Raw genomic sequence first — 22,032 nt, forward strand, 5'->3', positions numbered from 1 at the left:
GCTATAGTGACAGGTGGGGGAAGGATAGGCTATAGTGACAGGTGGGGGGTAGGATAGGCTATAGTGACAGGTGGGGGAAGGATAGGCTATAGTGACAGGTGGGGGAAGGATAGACTATAGTGACAGGTGGGGGAAGGATAGGCTATAGTGACAGGTGGGGGAAGGATAGACTATAGTGACAGGTGGGGGAAGGATAGGCTATAGTGACAGGTGGGGGAAGAATAGGCTATAGTGACAGGTGGGGGTGGAAGGATAGGCTATAGTAACAGGTGGGGGTAGTATAGACTATAGAGAAGAGATGGGTTTTGAGAGAGCGCAGGAAGGATTGAAGGTTGGAGGGGAGCCGGGCGAGGTGGGGCTGGGAGAGAGGAGGAGGTGGCGAGAGAAGGCTGAGCAGAGGGAAATTAAATTGATTCTGGTAATAGCACAGAAGGAGACTGCCAGCAATTCAAACAGACAAAAGGAATAAAAGAGTGAGGTAGGGAGAGGCGGGGGAGATTTGATGAGCTTTCTGAACTGTGCCCTAGGTAACCAGTGAAGCCTGGGAGCACAGGACGTGCTGCTGTAGTACCACTAATGTATGTAGTGTATTTTACAGGAATAGCAGCTGAACTGCGGACAATGACTTCTCCGGGCTCCCTGTGTTACCGATTCAAACATCACTATTGAGCCTATTAATTGTATAAGGATCCTGACGTCACCTAAACAGCTACTTCAGGGGTTTTGTAAATGCAGCGACGCCAGGGCAGAGCCGGTGTTAGACAAGGACAATAAGGCATCCGATCCTGTGTGCATGTAGCCGGGCAGTCAGTGTGGGAAAGGAGGATTGTGTCATGGGCCTGTGCATGGCATATGAGCAATGTACATGGATACATTTACTATGATATGAGATTATAGATCATACTGTTCCATTTACAATCAAGGTTGTTGTTTTTTTTCTTTACATGTAATGGTCTGTTAACCATTTGTAGAGTCTTCCTAATGAAGGTAGAAGGTTACATAGCTGAACAGCCATATACAGTTACATACCCAGATCTCTCTCTGCGCCTCTATAAACATTAAGTGGGTGGCTGTGAGATACAGAGTCCCTGAAGTGAACCTGTTGCTGGGACTGAACCGATCCAATAACTTCACCTGCTCCACCTTCAAGAACAAACAAAAGAAAAAAGTTCACAAGTCGTGTAAAACTTCACAAGCTTTCTATTTACTATGAGATGTAATTTAAGACACGGACATCTGCAGGTCTCAAGGCAGAAACAAATAGACAACCCCACCTACCCCTGCACAAAAACGTCACGGGGCCAACAGCATATAGGGCCCCAAGAAGGGGGAATATAATTGCCTAAAGATCTTAGACTACATACACACTTGCAATAACAAAATACACTTAATGTACATGTAAATGGATGTCATTGTACCAAATGAGACTATACACATTTGCTTTTTACATGCGTTGTGCTGCTGTGCGCTATATACAGTACAGTCCTCTTGGTCCACTTCAGTGCATCTGACAGGCGCCAACACACATCTGAATAGAAGCGCACTGTAACCACAATGAGATACGGTTATGAAGCATTTAGAAGTCTGTCCAAATGCATTTGGCCTGAAGAGAACAACTTCCTGTGTTGTCACAGACTAACAGGCACTCACAAATGCATTTAAAGGCATATGTGAGGCCATATGGTTTATATGCATTCTTACAGGCATGTGGTAACGAACGCACAGCAAATACCAGCGGTTATGTAGCCTTAGGATGTCTGCTGCTTTGCTTTGTATTCGACCTATCAGAATTTGGAGCACCATACATAAAATATACAGTGACCTAGTGGTTAGCACTTCTGCCTCTCAGCACTGGGGTCATGAGTTTGATTCCTGACCATGGCCTTATCTGTGTGGAGTTTGTATGTTCTTCCCGTGTTTGCGTGGGTTTCCTCCGGGTGCTCCGGTTTCCTCCCACACTCCAAAAACATACTGATAGGTTAATTGGCTGCTATCAAAATTGTCCCTAGTCTCTCCCTCTCTGTATAATAAAGGGGGGTGGGCTACCGCGCTCCCTTACAATGTACAGGTCAGTAATGCTGCCTGGGGGACAAAATAGAAGGGTAGTCCCAACCCTAAAAGGTGACTATATATAGGATGAAAAGTCCCCTATGGCGCAAATAATAACGGTGCTGTCTGTGCTGCTAGGTGTGCCAGAATGAGAAATAGTTATAGTTATAGCAGCGAGCAGACAGCTATACATATGTGCCCTTGGATATGGTGACAGGTGGTCTCAGTATAAATAGTGACAGATGAAATGAAAGTAAAATACAATCATTTTATTCCTTGGACATAATCCAGAAAAATAGCAGGTTTATGCTATGGGTCTAAAAATACATATACAGACACAATATTCCTCAAGTACATTGGAATTATTATTATTATCGTTTATTAGTTAGGCGCCACAAGGTTTCCGCAGCGCCGCACATAGTATGTACGGTCCGGCAATAAAAGTCTGTGGTAAAATAATGTAGGATTTACCCTCGTCAGGGATGATGTCTGTGTCCTTTCAAGAGCTGAGCTGTGTCCAGTAGAATAAACAAATGCTGTGTTCAGTTTACATCTGAAGCGGAGAGGTCGCGGCTGGTCCAGATGCGCATGCGGTAAAGTGCCAAGTCCTTATTCGTGCCGGTAAACCAGGACGATAGGCGGGTGTAGGTTGCATGTATCCAGTAAGCATGTACCAACGCGTTTCAGGGATTTTTTCTGAAGAAGCATGTTTCGTGAAACGCGTTGGTCATTGCTTACTGGATACATGCAACCTACACCCGCCTATCGTCCCATATCCAAGGGCACATATGTATAGCTGTCTGCTCGCTTCTATAACTATTTCTCATTCTGGCACACCTAGCAGCACAGACAGCACCGTTATTATTTGCGCCATAGGGGACTTTTCATCCTATATATAGTCTCCCTCTCTGTCTGACTGTCTGTGTTTGTGTGTGAGTGTGTGTCTTTATTAGGGAATTTAGACTGTAAGCTCCAATGGGGCAGGGACTGATGTCAGTGAGTTCTCTGTACAGCGCTGCGGAATTAGTGGCGCTATATAAATAAATGATGATGATGATGATGGATTACCTTGTAAAACAACCCCTGTCTTTCCCCAACTGCCCCAGGGATTCCCTGTCGCATTATATTGTTTAACAGCACTCCTCACAGTGACTGTAGGAAGAAATGGTCGGTGGTCATGTCTGTGTACAGTGTTACTAAGAACTAGCTGTTAATAACAAATGCCTGTATGACAAACGAGCAGTGACCTACCAGCACATGGGATGTTCACACAATCATTAATACACATGGGTATGTATAGCTGCCAGTAGGTGGCTTCTATTACTGAGCATGAACGCAGAACAAGCCAGGCAGCAGTAAGCCAATAAATGCAATCATCTGAGAAGAACAGCATAAACAATCATAAAAATGTTTAACATACAGGTGACAAGACCACATTAAAGATAAAACCAGATTTATGTATCATCCCCGCAGAACACAGGACGAGGGTTGGAGTTGGAGGGTATATTATATATTATACAGCCAGTGATACAGGTATAGTACAGCTGGGGAGTATATTATATATCATACAGCCAGTGATACAGGTATAGTACAGCTGGGGAGTATATTATATATCATACAGCCAGTGACACAGGTATAGTACAGCTGGGGAGTATATTATATATTATACAGCCAGTGATACAGGTATAGTACAGCTGGGGAGTATACTATATATTATACAGCCAGTGATACAGGTATAGTACAGCTGGGGAGTATATTATATATCATACAGCCAGTGATACAGGTATAGTACAGCTGGGGAGTATATTATATATCATACAGCCAGTGATACAGGTAAAGTACAGCTGGGGAGTATATTATATATTATACAGCCAGTGATACAGGTATAGTACAGCTGGAGGGTATATTATATATTATACAGCCAGTGATACAGGTATAGTACAGCTGGGGAGTATATTATATATTATACAGCCAGTGATAAAGGTATAGTACAGCTGGAGGGTATATTATATATTATACAGCCAGTGATAAAGGTATAGTACAGCTGGAGGGTATATTATATATTATACAGCCAGTGATACAGGTATAGTACAGCTGGGGAGTATATTATATATTATACAGCCAGTGATACAGGTATAGTACAGCTGGGGAGTATATTATATATTATACAGCCAGTGATACAGGTATAGTACAGCTGGGGAGTATATTATATATTATACAGCCAGTGATACAGGTATAGTACAGCTGGGGAGTATATTATATATTATACAGCCAGTGATACAGATATAGTACAGCTGGGGAGTATACTATATATTATACAGCCAGTAATACAGGTATAGTACAGTTGGAGGGTATATTATATATCATACAGCCAGTGATACAGGTATAGTACACAGGGGCGCAAGCAGGGGGGGGTTTCTGGGTCTCCAGAAACCCCTCCGCTAATGTACAGTCGGGGGGTATATATTTTATATTATTCAGTCAGTGAAACAGATAGTGATACACATATAGTACAGCTGGGGATATATTATATACTATACAGCCAGTGATACAGGTATAGAAAAGCTGGGAGAGGTATATTATATATCAGGTTTGATAAAACTGATACATCTTTGTCTTGTTTGTTCTGATTAGTGATATCTACTGTCTGACAACAAAGAAAAGTTTCATCATAGATTACAACAAAGGAAGCTAAATCTGTGTTTGAAAGGGTTTGAAAGGGAAGTACAGACAAACAACAGACAGGGAACACTGTGCCAAGTGCAACAAGCAACTTCTGTACCCGAGGGTGGATAACAACTCACAATAGTTTGTGACAAACACAATATATATATATATATATATATATATATATATATATATATATATATATATATATATATATATATATATATATATATATATATATACACACACACACATACATACACACACATACACACACACACACGTTGCTCCATAAGTGTGAAAGACACACTTTTGAAATGGAAATGAGTAAGGAAATACTAATCTAGTACCTACACATAGGATCTGGGTGCGGCTGAAAACTTTTTAGGGTATGTGGCCAGTGCTGATACATTATTTCTCACTACCCCCAGCATTGTGTTTAACTAACACTGAGACATACAAGATGGGACTTTTTAAATAGAGCAAACATCTCTATGATAAGCAAAAAGCATTTCACATGGCATTTAGGACAAGATTACAGGATGAGAATAAACAGAAGATAATAATACAAGAAGCATCTATGCGGCTTCCTTCTCCCTGCATTGCCTTTGAAAGCCAAATAAATGATTCTCATCATAGAGTTTAATAATTAGAAAATGCTCAAATAATATGAACCGGTACAAATTTGATTGAATTTAGCTGGTTCGAGGGGAGTATGGCAAACATTTCCACATATAATATATGATTTATTTATGTCCTATAACTAAGCCTTCTGTATGAGGAAAGAGCTGTGGAGATAGACTAAAGCGATACAGTTTAAGATGTCAGTATAGTACTTTTTCAAAATGTATATTTTGTGAGCACACAGTCCAATCTCCAAGTCATTCATTTCAGCGGGGAAATTTATCATGAGCAATCCATGCAAATTATTGTAAATCTTGATATTTATATTAGTACCAGCCGACTTTGTCATCAGCTACAACAAACAGTAGGGCTAAAGTCAAAATGTATTACCCATTTATCATCTGATAAGGCAAGGTACCTCATCATCATTACCATTTATTTATATAGCGCCACGGCTTCCGCAGCGCTATACAGAGAACTCACTCACATCAGTCCATGCCCCATTGGAGCTTACAGTCTAAATTCCCTAACACACTCATACAGACAGAGAGAGAGAGAGAGACTAGGGTCAATTTTGATAGCAGTCAATTAACCTACTAGTATGTTTTTGGAGTGTGGGAGGAAACCAACGCAAACACGGGGAGAACATACAAACTCCACACAGATAAGGCCATGGTCGGGAATCGAACTCATGGCCCCAGTGCTGTGAGGCAGAAGTGCTAACCACTAAGCCACCGTGCTTACCAAGCTGCTGGCTACAGGCACTGATACAATTGCACAAGGTGTTCTGCCACCTCTTAGGGACAAGATAATCATGCTGCCCCTGCACTTACATACACATCGCATATAGTACACTGAATTCTCTGCAAAAAGGATACCATTCACATGTACTAGACAAAGTTCTAGAGGAAACAAGGGAGGGGTCTATCCAGCAATTACTTACATGGGGCACTGTGACTTTTAATGTACACAGTTTTTGTGTGCAAAGTCTCATTGCATAGTGTCATAAGCCGGGACGATATTTTTAGCTACAGTGCCCGGGGGAAAAGTTCTAACTATTTCCATACTCATTTAGCTATTAGTTAATAGGGACATACTTATTTGCATTTATTGCTAAATACAAGCTGCAATATTGCTTTCTCTTCCAAGGTAAAAAGCAAAGCAACAGTGCCCCTGGTGGCCACATTTTCATGTAAATACAGAACAATTACTGCTGTTACCAAGCAATAACTACTGAGAAAAAACATTGTTTAGACATGACATCAACTTTATTGTATTTGACAACGAAAGCCATAAAATGTGGATTTTTTTTAATATTTTATTTATTTATATTTTAAAAGAAGGTAAAATTAAGTTAGTGGACCTAAACTGCTTTTGATTAACTGGGCTTGTGGCTTAACCTGAATTTTCTGTCACCTTACATACATTTATATTTGCATATTTTGTACATGCATTATTGAACTTCAAATTTACTGACCACAAACCACAGGATGTGATGCTTCCATCACTACTACAGATAAAGCTGAAAAATTCCTGAACAAAAACATAACCTTTAATTAAAGACACATTTTAAGCATAGACAATTTGCCCTGAGTGAACCACTAATTATCCTTTATGTGATTAAACATGAAAAATCTGCAAAACTTGACCTGCTCATGAGATTTTGGATTTAGTTAGAGTAAAGGTAGCTAAAATGCAGCATAAATCTGCCCGTGCATTGGCTGATCTGGTAGCCCAATTTGGTTGCTTTCTACCATATTTTCCCGAGCATCACTGTATGTATGGATGCCAAATACATTTCCTGCCTGATCAAAAATTCACATGTTTTGATTGGGCCTGACTGTAATAGCACTTGGCCAATCAAATCACCAGTCAGTCTGTGAGTGGCCTGGACCAGATCATCCCATGTACTGGCAGCATTTGTGTAGGGATATTCCCAGCTGTCATAATCAGCTTCAATAATGAGAAAAGCTTTTTCTGGGGCCCAAAGCTTTACTAAAAACTTCCAAAGTATATATTATATGACAACAATTTTTACACTGTTTATTGAGTACATCAGAAGCAATACAAATAAGGTTACAATAATATAATAAAAATAACAAATTATGACAACATTTGATCCATGTTATAACCAGAAACAAAGTATGGAAAGAAAAACTGGTAGTGCAGGTTTTAGCGAATAGCATAGGGAGAAAATGGACTTGGGAACAGGATGGTGGGGTGACGGGAATTACCACACGGAGGACTAATGGGTAAATTTGTATTAAATTGCAGTTTTGTCAAATCATCGATTTTCATAGCCATGCAATTTTATTAAAAGGCAAAAGCAGGTGAGTTTTGTCTTTAATAAAAGTGGCATTTTAAATATGGCTGTCAAAATCGCAGTTTAATACATTTAACCCTAAGAGGGGGAATCACTGGAGCATTGGGAAATAGAGCAAGATCCCAACAGAACAAAGACAAACTACTGGCTTAGTGGTTGAGTAAAGACTGACCATGAAAGGAGGACCATACTTTGTGAAGATTGGCAGAGGAGTTACTCAATATACTTGTTATGTGTTCCATTGACAGGTGTACCACACCTGCTTGCAGATCAAGATCGCGGTAGGGCGATGAGGCCGTTTCCACAGGGCTGCTAGTTCTCATGTTGCGGTACTCATGATGTGTCTACGCTGTTTAAGAGAGTGATTGGGAACGTCTGGAACAGGCAGAGAGAGCAGGATATGCTTGGAGTCATGTGGGATCTGCAAAGTAATGACGTTTGTGGCTAAGGAGATAACTTTCTTTCCAGAATGGTTGGAGTTTAGGGCAGCTCCAACAGATGTGCAGGGAAGACCCTGGGTGACCACAGTTCCTCCAGCAGACATAAGAAGCATCAGGATAAATGGCATGGAGCATAGTTGGGACATAATAGCGTTCGTAAAATAGTTTGTAGATATTCTCTTTAACATAGACACATATGAAGCTTTGAGCAACTCCTTTGTGATTATCTGTCTACTTCTGCAGGTCATGTGGTCCTTCTCACCATTGGAAATGGTGAGAAGATTGTAAAGCATCGAGATAAGGCCCTTGGAGGACTGGCCAGAAAGGAAAAGGTTCTCTACCATAGAGGTTGGTCTGATGAAAATGCAGGTTTTAAGAGAGTGGAAGAAATGCCTAATCTGTAAATAGTGGTGGAACTGCCCCTTAGAGAAGCCAGATAAATCTGCTAAGTCTGAGAACCAAGGGAAGAGCCCTGGGGAGGTTATTTAACAATAGAATTCCTCTTTTGGACCAAAGGGAGGACACTGGTAATGAGAGCCCTGGAGGGTTAACCCAAAGGGGAAAAGCTGGGCAAGTTATCCATCTTGTTACAGCAAGTCCAAATAGTAAGGGAGAAGTAAATTATAGGTTGTGTCTGAGCAGGAACAGGTCTCAGAGAAAGAGCCGATGGGAGCCAGAGTAGCTAATTGAGAAGACACCTGTTACAGCGGTCTTTATGTCCACCCACAGTATGGTGCCTGGTGGGAAATGGGATTGTATGCATTGTGCCAACAATACTCCATAGTAGTACTTGTGAAAGTTGGTGATGCCAACTTTCGCAAATGCCACCTGAATCAGAGTGGTTTTTTTTGCCAGCCCATATGAGACAGCATTCTTAGCGGCACAGTTGAAGGCCCTTTGGCCATGTTGCAAAATATGAGCCTGGGCCCCTCATATATCCACCATTAACAACATCCCGCCATACATTAATCCTTTTAGCACTGAAGGGCTTTCAGGGGACTCCCAGATTAGAAATTTGACAGATGCAGCTCATCAGAGCACTATCTATGGGCTTTAGCTGCATTGGATGTGTGACTACAGTATCTTCTAGTGAAATACCCCCTTATCGCATCTCCAGTGGCTCTGCACTTAATACTTTACATTCCATCAAATTAACAAACAATTGTACAGTGTGAAGCCCCATCCCAAATAATCAAAATCAGATCGAACTAAGGCTGATTGGATTACATTTGATCTATCAGAGTGGAAAATTAGGTTGTCTGATAACATCTGTCCATGTGATAGGTCATCATTATCAACATTTATTTATATAGCGCCAGCAAATTCCGTAGCGGTTTACAAATGGGGACAAATAATAAATAAACAATACTGGGTAAAACAGACAAAGAGGTAAGAGGGCCCTGCTCGCAAACTTACAATCTATGGGTCACCAGCTAGCTCATAAATAGTAAGGTAACATGCAAACAATTTCCATTTAATTTCTATCACTTTTGACTATTGTAATCTGGTCTGTGCAATTTGGCCCTCTACATTTGTCCCTTGAAGGGTGTTAGATTTGATCCAACAAAAATGATTCACTCTAATCAGAATGTAATGTGTGTGGCCAACAGTCTAATACTTTATTCATGTAGCCAAGTTACACATATAGTACTTGCTGAAAATTTAGAAATGTATTTTTATGTTCTATGCTTTATCTAGAAACACTAAACCAAAGTCAGATGGACTCAGAAGTCATAGAGATATTCATATGTCCACAGTGTGTTCTACATTTCTAAGTATTGTATATACCCCAAGTTGTGTCAGTTTACACAGCTCTTTGATGTAGGAGAATGCTCTAGTTACCACTTCCTTTCTAAGGTTCAAAGCAACTTATTCAGCAATATCTAAACTTGTATCTTTAGATACAGCAGAAAACAAACAGATTTGTTTGCATGTACAAATATGTTTATTTATATGGTACACTTCAAACACAGTACTGTATATAGCTGAAAGGGGTAAATCCAGAATAAAATTAAATAAAATACAGAGACATGAGGAAGAAGCTGTTTTCATGGGGCTCTTACATCCTCCGAGGATAACCGGGGAGGAAGAAGGGGGGTTGAGGATCAATCTCAAATGGCAATCAAGAGATTGTGGCTTGGGTTTGTTCCTCTTGCTCAAGGAAACCCCCTGTGGCAACATTTTAAAGTGACAAATGGCATTGATTTGCTGGTTTGTATGACAGAACCAACAAGAACCCAATGAAAAATGGCTCCATATAGCAGCTCCCAAGACTACGGTTAGGGGCACATTCGTTAAATCTTTACCATACATAGGCAAACCGAGGAGGTTTCCTAGTGCCCAGAAACCCCCCTCCAAGCCTGGGGCACTGTATAACTGAGGTGGCTGGACCCAGCCCCCGCTTCACACAGCTCTGCTTGAAAAGGGAGAGCTGTGTGCACCTAACAGTAGTGCATGCAGCATTGCCCATGTATATTATAGAGATAGAAAGAGTTGGAGAGCAGTCAAGCACTGTCTAATATTATAGCTACGCCCCCATGCATGCTGGTCATGCCCACTGGTGGCGTGGTGTGGAAACCCATCTCTACAAATCCTGCGTTTGCCCCTGCCATAGGTATTAGTGCTGCGTTAAGGGAAGGTGATTTTTGAAGTAAAATGTTATTACAAAGTAAGGGCAATAACTGCTCAACTGAATTAACAGAAAACTGTCATGTAAATATGTCATCACATCATTTGTGACATTAACCACTTAGATTGTGATCAGAATAGCTTTGTGTTTTGTTTAATATATTAGTCCAAGCTTAGGCAACACAAAGATCTGTGGCTGGCAGGGCATGATGGGGACATGGAGTTTCACAAGAGCTGAAGAGCCTCAGTTTGCCTAAGCATACAGTAATAGATGACAACATACTGCGATAGAAGTGTTGACACTTGTACTTCCATAATAATAGAATAGCCACAGGTTGCATGCATCATAACACTGTGTCATCGTGTTAATATACTGTTTACTATAGTCATTTCTGATAGCAGACTTATATTGAAATGTACAAACACATTATGCAAGCACCACACATGCACAGGTCAGGTCTGGTAACATGATACTTGGTAAGAAGCAATTGCCACTAAAAGGGAGGTTACTCCTGTACAATAAACACAATGTCATTATGTTTGCTGCATGCACCCTATGTAATCATCCAGATGAGTGTCCATATATATAATGCACATGACTGTGGCAGTTCCTTCTTACCTACATCAAGGATAGAGAGGAACAAAACTGCTATAAAAAAACACAGCTCATACATGCATGAGCTAAGCCCCTGCTGAGGTGCTGCTATGGAGTAATTCTGTATTTACCTTAGTGGTCCGGATGTGCTCCATCTCTGACCCCCTTTATAAGATGTACCATGGACCGGGTGCAGCCTCCTAGCTCAGTCCTCTCGCTTCCTGCAGCTGCTGTAACTGGGAGACACTTCCTGGTGCGATCAGATCCAGCAGGAATGACAGCACAGGGCAATGCTGCGGCGGCGCAGAATCAGAACGCCGGGAATAGCGCCACCGTCAGGTCACAGAGGGCACTGCTACAGTGGTCGAATCATGTGTTGTTGGTCACAGTAAACTCTGCAGACTCTGCCTTCTGCTAGTAGAGTTGTATATGGACAATAATGGTTGTGAGACTGACATTTTAAATCCTTGCCTAGAAAATCCGCTCCATCAAAAGCCACAGCGATATTGCAGGAAATGAAGAGGTTCACAGCATTTTGGTGCTGACCACATACTCAGGAAAATGTATCTTCAGGTTTACTAAGAAGACGTTGGACCAAAATATGGATGTGGCTTGTCTAGTCGTCAGTATAAAATAATTTCCATGGTCACTTTTCTGGTGAGCTGATGGATCTGAGCACATGTCTAGGACAGTTAAGGGCCACATGGTGAAGCCCTCTGATCTTCAAAAGGACTGTGCAGTACAATTAATCATACCTGCCAACTGGGAGACTCCCAAAATTCGGGTAAGTCTCCCGGACTCCCGGGAGAGCAGGCAAGTGTCCCGCCTAGGGCAACTTGCTGTCAAAATGACGCGATTTGCGGTGAATTGCGTCATTTTGACCCGCCCCTCCCGCCTTCCAACCACGCCCCCCAAACTAGGATCTCCCGGAATGAAGTTTTAAAAGGTTGGCAAGTGTGCAATTAATCTAAAAATATATTTATTTAAAGAGACACCTATCTGTAATAACACAGCAGGCGTTTTAAGCAAGTGTTACCAGCTATAACAAACATCTGACAATAAAACAGGAAGGAGCTGGGGCCGCAGGTGAAGGCTCAGCGGACTGCATGCCACTCTACCGCTGCTTGTTGCCCATCACTGGTCTAGGAGGACCCTGTGGGGCTATAATACCCATTATGCTCCTATGTTTATGTCCCAGTTTTTCCATATTCTCTTATTTTGCCACTTCACATAAATCCTGATGAACATTATTTGGGAACAAAGTATGGGGAGCGGTTTTATGGTCTGAAAAACCATCAAGGACTTTGTGAAGACTTTTCTACATTATTAAATGTAAAACACTATGCTGCACAATTTTGTCTCCATACAATGTCCCACCACCCCATGAGGTAGCCAGAGAGAGTACTTTATTCTCAAGTACACTCTAATGAAGCAATCATTTTATGTAGTAGGGGGATTCATTTGAAAATGTACAAAAATTGTTCACAGAGGTGGACATATCCTTTTAGGGAGCCATGGTTATGTAATGTATGCTTGTCATGATTAGAACATAATCAGGAATTAAGAAAATAGAATATAACTATATAAATGAGTACTCCCAATGATATGAGTACCTGTGAAGTTATTGTGAGGAAACCAGGGGTAAGGCTAGGTACACACTACAGAAAATTTCTCCTGAGGCAATATCGTTAACAATTTTACCAATGACTGAAAAAAAAAGTGCTGATTCATATGTACATATTAAACACATTTTACACGATTTACCTTCAGATCTGTGCTCTTCATCTGTCATAACCATCGGCTGAAAAGATTGTGACTCTGCACACTACATAGAGATCTGCCTACACTGCTGGTCGTGAGTGTATACACACTGCAGAATCGGCATGACATTGTTCCATCGTTGTACAAGATTTTTAGCTCAGTTTAAAAATAAAATCAAACAATACAATGTGCTTTGGAACTATAATTGTTAATCGTTGGAGCGTACATGTGGAGAAGTGCCCCACGGATCAGCTGCCCGTGAAGCGGGCTAAGAAAGAAGAAGAAGAAAGCTACTCACCGTTCCAGCGGTGAGTATTCCTCCTCTTCCCCTGCAGGTCCCGGTGGCAGCGGGCAGCTGAGCCAATCAGGACTCACTTCCCGCTGCTGGCCAATCAGTGGCCGGACAGGCGAGCCAATCCTGGCTCACCTCCGGACATTTGAACTTTTGGCGCCGTCTCGAGACAATCAGGGCTCGCGGCTACAGGCCAACGACGGCGCATCCGCGGCTTTATAAGCCGCTGGGCGCCGCCATCTTGAGTGTTCGCCGGCGGAGGAGAAAGAAGAGGACGTCCAGTGCCGGAGACGCTGTCAAAAATGGAAAGGAGCCCTTGAAAGGGCTGTGAGCTACCCTGCCACGCGAACACGCCGGAGAGGGAGCTGGAGCGGGGAGCATCGGCGGAGAGCCCTGATAAGGGCTAAGAGCGCTCCCGCCGCGAAGTCTGCGGAAATGCTGACCGGGAGAAGAGGTGCCGGCGGCTGGAAGACCCGCAGACGACGCGGCAAGCGGAGTTCCTGTGCGGAGCAGGTAAGTATAAAAATACTCATTTAGGTTGAGCAAAAGGCCCAGGCCCTTCAGTGTAGAGAGGCGCAGGCCTCAAGGTGAGGGGAGCGATAGGCTCCCGCCAGAGTAGCAGGGTGGCTGCCCTGTAGTGTAACAAGGACATTGGGTCCTTGCGGTTAGAGGGACAGAAGGTCCCTGATGGTTAGCAGGGCAGTAGACCCTCATAGTTGGCAGTGGGTGTTCGGCCCAGGTCTAGCAGGACGCTAGGTCCCGGAGTAGCGTAGGGGACACTGGGTCCCTTGATAGTCCAGTGGTAAGGTTTCTGGAGTGGCTTATAGAATCCCTCCATCTTTCCGGAAGGGCACCTAAAGTCCTGAGCCCCAAGACCAGGTGGGCTTAACAGCCGGGGCTCGGGCCGGTCGTGGAGGCAAAAGGTACGGTGTGTTCCGTAGCGGTTTTCTCGGGATTCCGTGAGTATCTGGGGTGTTGGGGAAGGGAGTGTTCTGTGAGGCTTTGTCTCCCTTGTTTTACATATGTTGGTCAGACAAGGTTTACGGAAGACCCCGGCGAGCGAGGACCTTGAGCAGAAGGGATAGAGGGAGTCGCCGTCGTAGACTCGCGTCCATGAGTAAAGTCGCGACGAGGGCTGTTTCAGTGGTGCACTCACCTTGCGGAGCTGTCCCTCCCGTATTTCCCCCTTTTCCCTTACAGCAAAACGAGTTCCCTGCATACGAAGACAGGTCCTGCAGTGTTTTGGGCGCTCGGACATCCCCTCCCCCCCCCCCAGCGGACCCCTTACATACACACTAATACAATATCGGGCTGAACGGTCGTTTATCGTGTGATTGGCCCAATAACCTGGTGAAAAACCTGTATTGTGTACCCAGCCTTAATGCTGAATCTAACAGGATATAGAGGAATGTTTACACAGACAATCCAGAGTGCTCCAGCTATAGATAAGCTCATATTGTCAGATAAGGTTTTATAGCACCGTGCAGAGGCTGTGCATACTGAGAATTATGTGATCAGTGAGAAGAGATAGAGAAGTTCTGTCCCACCAATTAATAAGAGTAATATTCCCTATAGTAACATAGTATAGTGCCACAGTGGTCTATTAATTTATAATAATAGACCACTGTTTTTTGCAGTTAATATGATATTTCTGCTATGTTCCATTAGAGAAGTATCCTATTTATAGAATTCCTGCATAGAAATGTATCTTAACAAAAAGTGTTGTACAGACCAATTACCATGCTCAGACTTTTTTTTTAGTGACCTCACAGTGAAGAGAATTGTGGGAAGCAAGAGACTGTTTAAAATTGCTAACATCATTAGAAAATCGTCACTTGGGGATTAATCTGTTATTGAGGTTCTGCATATTTTTCAGCCTTCCGCTATGCAGATTTCATGTGAGTTTTCAGTTTCTGTTTTCTTCCTGTTTATTTTAAGAAATGTTTTGCACAATTATATTTCTTCTGAATGTCATTTTATTATCTTTTCGTATACAATAAGCATTGTGAATTTGTCATATTAAACTTAATTTAATAATGTTTTGTCTTTGTTTTCTTCACAAATTCACATGTCAGTTAGGCTGGGTGCACACTACAGAAAACTTTTCCCGATATGATATCTTTAACTATTTTACCAACGATTAAAAAAAAAAAGAAGCTCTGATCAGCAGCTGATTCATGTGTACACACTAAACACTGTTTACAAGATTAACTTCAGATCTGTGCTCTTCATCTGTCATAACCATCATGGACATCTCATGCAGTCTTATGTGTGCCAAATGTATTGAAGCAGTTATGGCATTATATTCCCTCTGATTCTGTTTATTGATATAAAAGGAGTGTGAATTTTAGGAAATAAATATTTAAAAATTACCAAAAAAACTGGAATGGTCCTGTGAATGCTATAACACATGCATACCTCCCAACATTTAAGTTTTCTCAATCAGGGCACAGCCATGCCCCCTTTTTGGAGTGTCCACGTTAATATTAGGGTGTGTCCATGTCATGGTGGGCATGGTCACACCCCAGGGGTGCATCTAATGCTTCTGAAGATTTATACTTCCTTCAAGCCCCTCCCCTCCCCTGGAGACACCATTGCTGCCGCCACCTGCTCATCACCACTGTGAACGGGACATACCTTCCAACGTTCCTAGTTATTCGGGACAGATGTTCCGGCTGTCAGGTCTGTCCCGCCTAAATCGCCACAGTTGGGAAATATGCCTATGGCAGTGTACCTAGGAAGCCTGTAAAGTGATATTACTAGGCTTCCCTACACAACATATTACAATAACAATGAATTCAAGAAGCCCCCAGCAGAGTTGGTTTTTTGTTTGTGTGGTCTGTGTTATTAGAGGTCGTACGGGAAGATAGCCTTACCTCAACCCAGTAACATTAAGGTACTCTTTCAGATGCTCCTCGAGCCTTCCATTTTACAAGGTCTATGCTATTGAGTTCTGGAAAGAATAATCATGAAGGCAGACTGCTGCGTGCTTAAGGGCCCTGTTTGATAAGTGGTGGGGCCCCAAAACTACACATACAATGGATGGTAACTCAGCTCTAGTAGCAGACGTAAAAGCATAGTTGCCTACTCTCCCGGAATGTCCGGGAGACTCCCGAATTTTTCTCAGTTCTCCCGGACTCCCGAGAGAGCAGGCAAAAATCCCGGATCCAGCGTCTCCCCGTTGTTGTAGATGGTGGGGGCGGGGCTAACCGCGGCATCGTGGTCCCGCCCCCTGCTGCGATTGGCCAGAATGTCTCATGATTGACAGGGGGCGGAGCCAAACGGCGCATCCCCGTGTGGCCACGCCCCCTCAACGGACCCCCTCCCGGACGGCTGTCTTTAAAAGTTGGTAAGTATGCGTAAAAGCCACAATGAATAAGTAACAGCACATAGATGTGTTTTGTTCTTTCATAATGTATTATTCAATTAAGGAGTTTTTAATTCTCCCCATTATCTTGTGGGTTTCCTCACGGTGCTTTTCATCCACAGTCCAAAAATATATTGGTAGATCACTTAGGCTGGGTGCATACTACAGTATTTTCCGACCAATGTGTCACGATCAGCATGCCGATTCATGCGTACACTCTATACATGTTTTAAAAGATTTACCCTCAGATCTGTGCTCTTCAACTGTCATAATACGACAATATTCAGCGACTTTGCAGGGGAAATTTAAAGTGCCAATGTCTTTAAAGACATAGCCGTTTTAAATTTCCCCTGCAAAGTCCCCAAATATCGGTGACTTGAAAAATCAGCAGTCTAATACGACTCTGTAAACTCTATGGAGATCCTCATCATGACTGCACGATTAGAACAACATTGTAACAAGATATATGGTTCTGCTTAATGATCGAATGGAACGATGATCGGTACGAATAGCATACACCAGTGGTTCCCAAACTGTGCGTCTAGGCTCCTTGGGGTACCTTGGAGATCTCACATGGGTGCCTTGGGCAGGGCCAGTGGTAAGCAAGGTGGGGGGACTACTTGGTAATTATTTTGGCTTAGGGGTGCCTTGAAAAATTTTTGGAGGCCTTGAACTGAAAAAGTTTGTAATCCACTGGCATACACCCTAACGCGATATTGGTCAATCACTCAATTGACCCAATAGTCAGCTGAAAAACCTGTATGTAGCCAGCCTTATCCCCACTGCCAAGACTTTGAGGAGTTGAGCAACCTCCCTAAAGGTGCACTTGGCAATGCAGAGGTGTTTTTCGGAGAGGGTAAGAGTTGGGGTCTGCTTATTACGCCAGGTGCGCCAACCAAACAAGATCACACAGCTCAATTTGCCCAGGGACAACGTCAGGAGCTATGCTAAATAAGCTCTAGTATAAGCGTGCATGATGTTATAATGTAAACTACATAAAAATTGTCCCTAGTCTCTCTCTGTCTGTGTGTATGTTAGGGAATTTAGACTGTAAGCTCCAATGGGGCAGTGACTGATGTGAGTGAGTTCTCTGTACAGCGCTGCGGAATCAGTGGCGCTATATAAATAAATGGTGATGATGATGGAGAAGGAATGTATGCAAATAAACATTCTCTGACTGCAAGCAATGACACTTTTCCTTGATTGGCAGGCTATTTAAGTGTGTTTTTGTTTGGTTTCACGAAAAAAATACACTTTCTTCATCTTCACAATATTCCACTGACGTTATTGCAGCTTAGCAGTAGCACTGTGAGTCGCTGTCGCGCTGCTTGTGACGTCAGTGTACTGGCAAGCTGCATTCTGCTGGGTAGAAGTGTCAGAAGCTGTCGGTGATGTCATCATCCGGCGTCCGCTCCCCACCAGGCCTTGGACGCGGGGTTTGAGTAGTTTCCGGCGTCTGGCTCTCGCACTGGGGTGACAGACATCCTCTAGGAGCGACATGGCAACCGGGTTCAGCTTCGGGGCACCGGGCGCCGCCACCACGACCCTGAATCCGGCCACAGGGACAGCGGCGCCATTTTCCTTTGGGACAACCCAGCCTGCGAGGTGAGGATGCACATGACAGAGACCCAGGCATGAGCATCCTGCAGCATGTCTGACCTATGTCTACCTCATATATAGTTCTCACTCTTCCTAATTTACAGATATTAAAATGTGCCTCTGCTAATGTCCTTTTATTCTATATAAAATTATACTTTCTCTTATTCTGCCTATATATATATATATATATATATATATAGCAGTTATTTTCTGGGCTTTATAAGTTAAAGGGATCATTGTCATGTTTATCACTAATCGTCATTATTTACTTATTTCATAGAACTTTATTTACTCTCTAATGTCTAATGAAGTATGCATTTAATAACAATAACAAAAGTCTGCATTCCTCAGCCTCCCCATTCACGTGGTAGAGAATGTAATATGCTATATGTTAATGGCAGCGATTGACTTCGAAGCTATTCTTCTATTTGGGTCCACTTTTCTCCACATTAGTCACTTAACCAACAGGGAGCAGAGTTAGGAGAGAGCACAGAGGTATGACAGTGTGGTCTTGTTCTGCCACCCTGGGCTGCTCTGCTGTGCTGCAGTGTGATCATATTCTTGTAGTACACTGGGTCTCTCATAATAAAAGCCTAAAGTATGTGGATGCTTTGCACTCATTCATTCCAGTATTGTGCATTGAGAGGTTGGTCTTTATTTGATCAAATTTGCATTGATATTATCATCAGCTAAATCTACTATTTTATGTTCTGCTTTTTTCATTCTTAATTTTTCCCTAAAGAAAGTGCATGAATGTACTTTGATCTGGAATTGAATACCCAAAATGTCATTGGCATTTTAATGCTATCTACACACCTGTGTTATCTGGCATAGGTCTGCTGTTGCATTGTGCATAGCCGGGAGATGACCCGAATGTCCGGTAATAATCCATCACAATAGGTAGGATGGCTACCAGGCATGTACATAGATGTGATCAGAAGATTATAGCAGAGGGCCCATTTTGGGCTGTGTGTTTAGTCTTCTTCAAACCACTTGTACAAGCCCCCACAAAAAGCTGAAGTGAATCAGCCTGAATGTTCAGATCATACTCAATTTTGCTGTCTGTGTGTGGCCATATTGGAAATTAATTATATCGTCCAATGTTTGCATTAGTAATGGCCTCTTTGTGGGGTGGATTCAAGAGGATGATGAACTGTTATCTACTGCATTTTGTATTCTTAGTTGTCTACATTTAAAAAGTAGTTGTTATGAGAGAAATGTATTTTGTCTTGGAACATAATGCACATTACACCATGCACATATACACAATACAGTTCCATGTTGGCAAAACCTGTGATTTGTAGAGCTAACCTAAGTCTGTATTTATCACCAAACACACTGTCAACTAATTTATCATTGTCATATGTCTAAATACATCTAACAAAGAACTTTAAAATAAGTTTTTTCTATTATCGTAGATTTGTAAGGTGCCACAGTGGTCCGCAGCTCCATACAGTAGGGAAAACAGGACATACACAAAACAAGGACATATAAGGCAGACATGAAGACAAAGGACATGGAGGACCCTGTTCATTAGAGATCTTACATTCTAAGTGTAAGAGGGCACAGCTGAAACAAGAGGAGCGAATGTGGCTTAGAGTGGAAATTGGGATAGCTGTGAGGGTGCATTAGTGTGAATAGTATCAGGGATAAGGGAAGCTTTAAAAAATGATATGTCTCTTTCCCTACCAGCAAATACTCTAACCCAATGTCTTGGGTTATATCAGTTTCTTTCCTCTTATTTTTTTCTCTCCTTCCCCATCTTTCCTCCTACCTTCCCTCTCTTCTGTTCTTGGAACACTAATACTTCTAACCAGTCCTTCGCAACTTTACCTTCTCAACCTTTACTTCAGCTGGCTGCTTCTTGAGTTGAGAGATTGGTTAACATTTGACCGTCGGGTGTGGGTTCCTATAGCCAGAGTTATTGTTGTAGATGGTTAATTTTCTTACTCAAAATGCTAGGGGCTTAGACTACCCAAATAAACGGAGATTAGCTCTAACTTCATTTTATAAACTTAAGGCTGACGTAGTAGCATTGCAGGAAAAGCACTTTATGGCTGTATCCCATCTTATTCTGTGAGATAAACACTATACAACTTGTTTTACAGCCAATGGTCCTCTTAAACACAACGGGGTAGCTATATTATTTAGAAATAGAGTTACCTTTATACACAAAACTGCTATAGCAGGTAAGGCGGGCAGATATATCCGATTCTGATCGGCTTATTAGAAAATAAACCAGTCACCCTGGTCTCACTGTGTACCCCAAACTCCAGACAGATCCCTTTTCTGAAAGGAGTTTTTCAGGAAATTGAGACACATAGAGGATGGGCTGATTATAATGGGAGACTTTAATAAAGTTGCCCGAAACTAGATCCTCCCCTTCACTCATTTCCCGTCCACAATTCATATTCCCGCATAGATCTCATCATCACTGACAAGTGGATACTTCAGGCTACTAAACAGATAAAAATCTCACCAATCACATGGTGCCATCATTCCCCAGTACTCTGGTTGTGGCAGTGTGAAAGAGCTTATGTACCTCCTAGGCCGTGGCGCTGACGGCATATCTCCTGACCCTTTTAGAAGCTAAGCTAGATCTTAAAAATGCCACACCGCGATATTGTCAAACTAATTCCCCAGATGACACAAACAAGCGGTTCTGAGGGGTGTAGTGATCCAGACGGGGTCTCGTTTGAAAAGAGCCAACGGTCATATCCAAAAAGAGCTTGAAGCCAAGCTGTAAACTTTAGAATCCCAAAATAGTGTCCCTCTACAGAACTGAATCAAAGAGCTATACAGGTCCGAGGTCAACTTCAGAAATTACTAATGTCCAAAAGTCAATAAGCATTGACAAGACTTCGACTCTAACCCTAGAGGCATAGCCAACATGTTTGCACAGTACTATGTCAAACGTTATAATTTGAAGAAGGATAGTACCTTCACACCAACCGAGCCCGGCGGATATAGATAGTTTCTTAAGCAGCTTATAGATCCAGAAACTGCGGACGCCTTGTCTACCCCTTGGTCCCAAGCTGAAATCCTAGCAGTCATTAAGTCTCCCCAGGGACAAGGCTCCAGGACCTGATGGTTTTATTAATGACTTTTATGTTACATTTCAGGAGTTCCTCCTTTTGTTTGAGCAATTGTTTAATGTGGGTAAAACACAACGGTCATTACCACCGAAATGCTAGAATCCCAACTTGTTGCCGTACCCAAGCCGATGAAGGACCCTGCTCCATGTCTTAACTACAGACCAATAACCCTTTTAAACTCTGATATTAAAATATATCCTACACTAATAGCGAATAGGCTCAATGGCCTCCTTCTGACCCTGGTCCACCCCAATCAGGTAGGTTTTGCACAGGAGCACCAGGCCTCGGAGAACCCACGGAGGGTACTTAATATTTTAGAATGGGCCTCAGAATCCCGATCACAACTTCTTGCCCTCTTCCTTGATGCCAAGAAAGCATTTGATAGGTTACATTGGGGATACATGGAAAGAGTCCTTCTTCAGTTTGGTTTTCAGGGCAAATTTCTGACAGCCATCTCTGCTCTATACTCTAATCCCTCAGCTAAGGTGTTTAGCAACGGCTTCTTGTCCGATAGCTTTCTAATAACAAATGGTACAAGACAGGGCTGCCGCACCCAGTCGCCACTGATCTGTTATTCTAGCAATGGAACCCC

General features: G+C 42.5%; 2 protein-coding genes across 4 annotated transcripts in view; one reads left to right on the forward strand and one right to left on the reverse strand.

The window, feature by feature from the left end:
- Positions 1-11,839, reverse strand: part of MTMR6 (myotubularin related protein 6) — a 52,455-nt gene extending 40,616 nt beyond the window's left edge. The window contains exons 1-2 of the mRNA XM_075198913.1: positions 11,458-11,839; positions 1,030-1,143 (exon numbers count right to left, since the gene is read on the reverse strand). Of these exons, the coding sequence (XP_075055014.1) occupies positions 1,030-1,143; positions 11,458-11,481 (138 nt within the window). The 5' untranslated portion in view covers positions 11,482-11,839. The remainder of the gene's footprint in view (positions 1-1,029; positions 1,144-11,457) is intronic.
- A 6,286-nt stretch (positions 11,840-18,125) lies between these two features.
- Positions 18,126-22,032, forward strand: part of NUP58 (nucleoporin 58) — a 45,430-nt gene continuing 41,523 nt past the window's right edge. For 2 of the 3 annotated variants that reach the window (XM_075198914.1, XM_075198915.1), the window contains exon 1: positions 18,126-18,351. In XM_075198914.1, coding sequence (XP_075055015.1) covers positions 18,245-18,351 — 107 coding nt within the window. In that variant the 5' untranslated portion in view covers positions 18,126-18,244. The remainder of the gene's footprint in view (positions 18,352-22,032) is intronic. The other variant, XM_075198916.1, reaches the window with a different exon arrangement.

The sequence above is a fragment of the Mixophyes fleayi genome, chromosome 2 (genome assembly GCF_038048845.1).
Source record: "Mixophyes fleayi isolate aMixFle1 chromosome 2, aMixFle1.hap1, whole genome shotgun sequence".
Taxonomy (NCBI): domain Eukaryota; kingdom Metazoa; phylum Chordata; class Amphibia; order Anura; family Limnodynastidae; genus Mixophyes; species Mixophyes fleayi.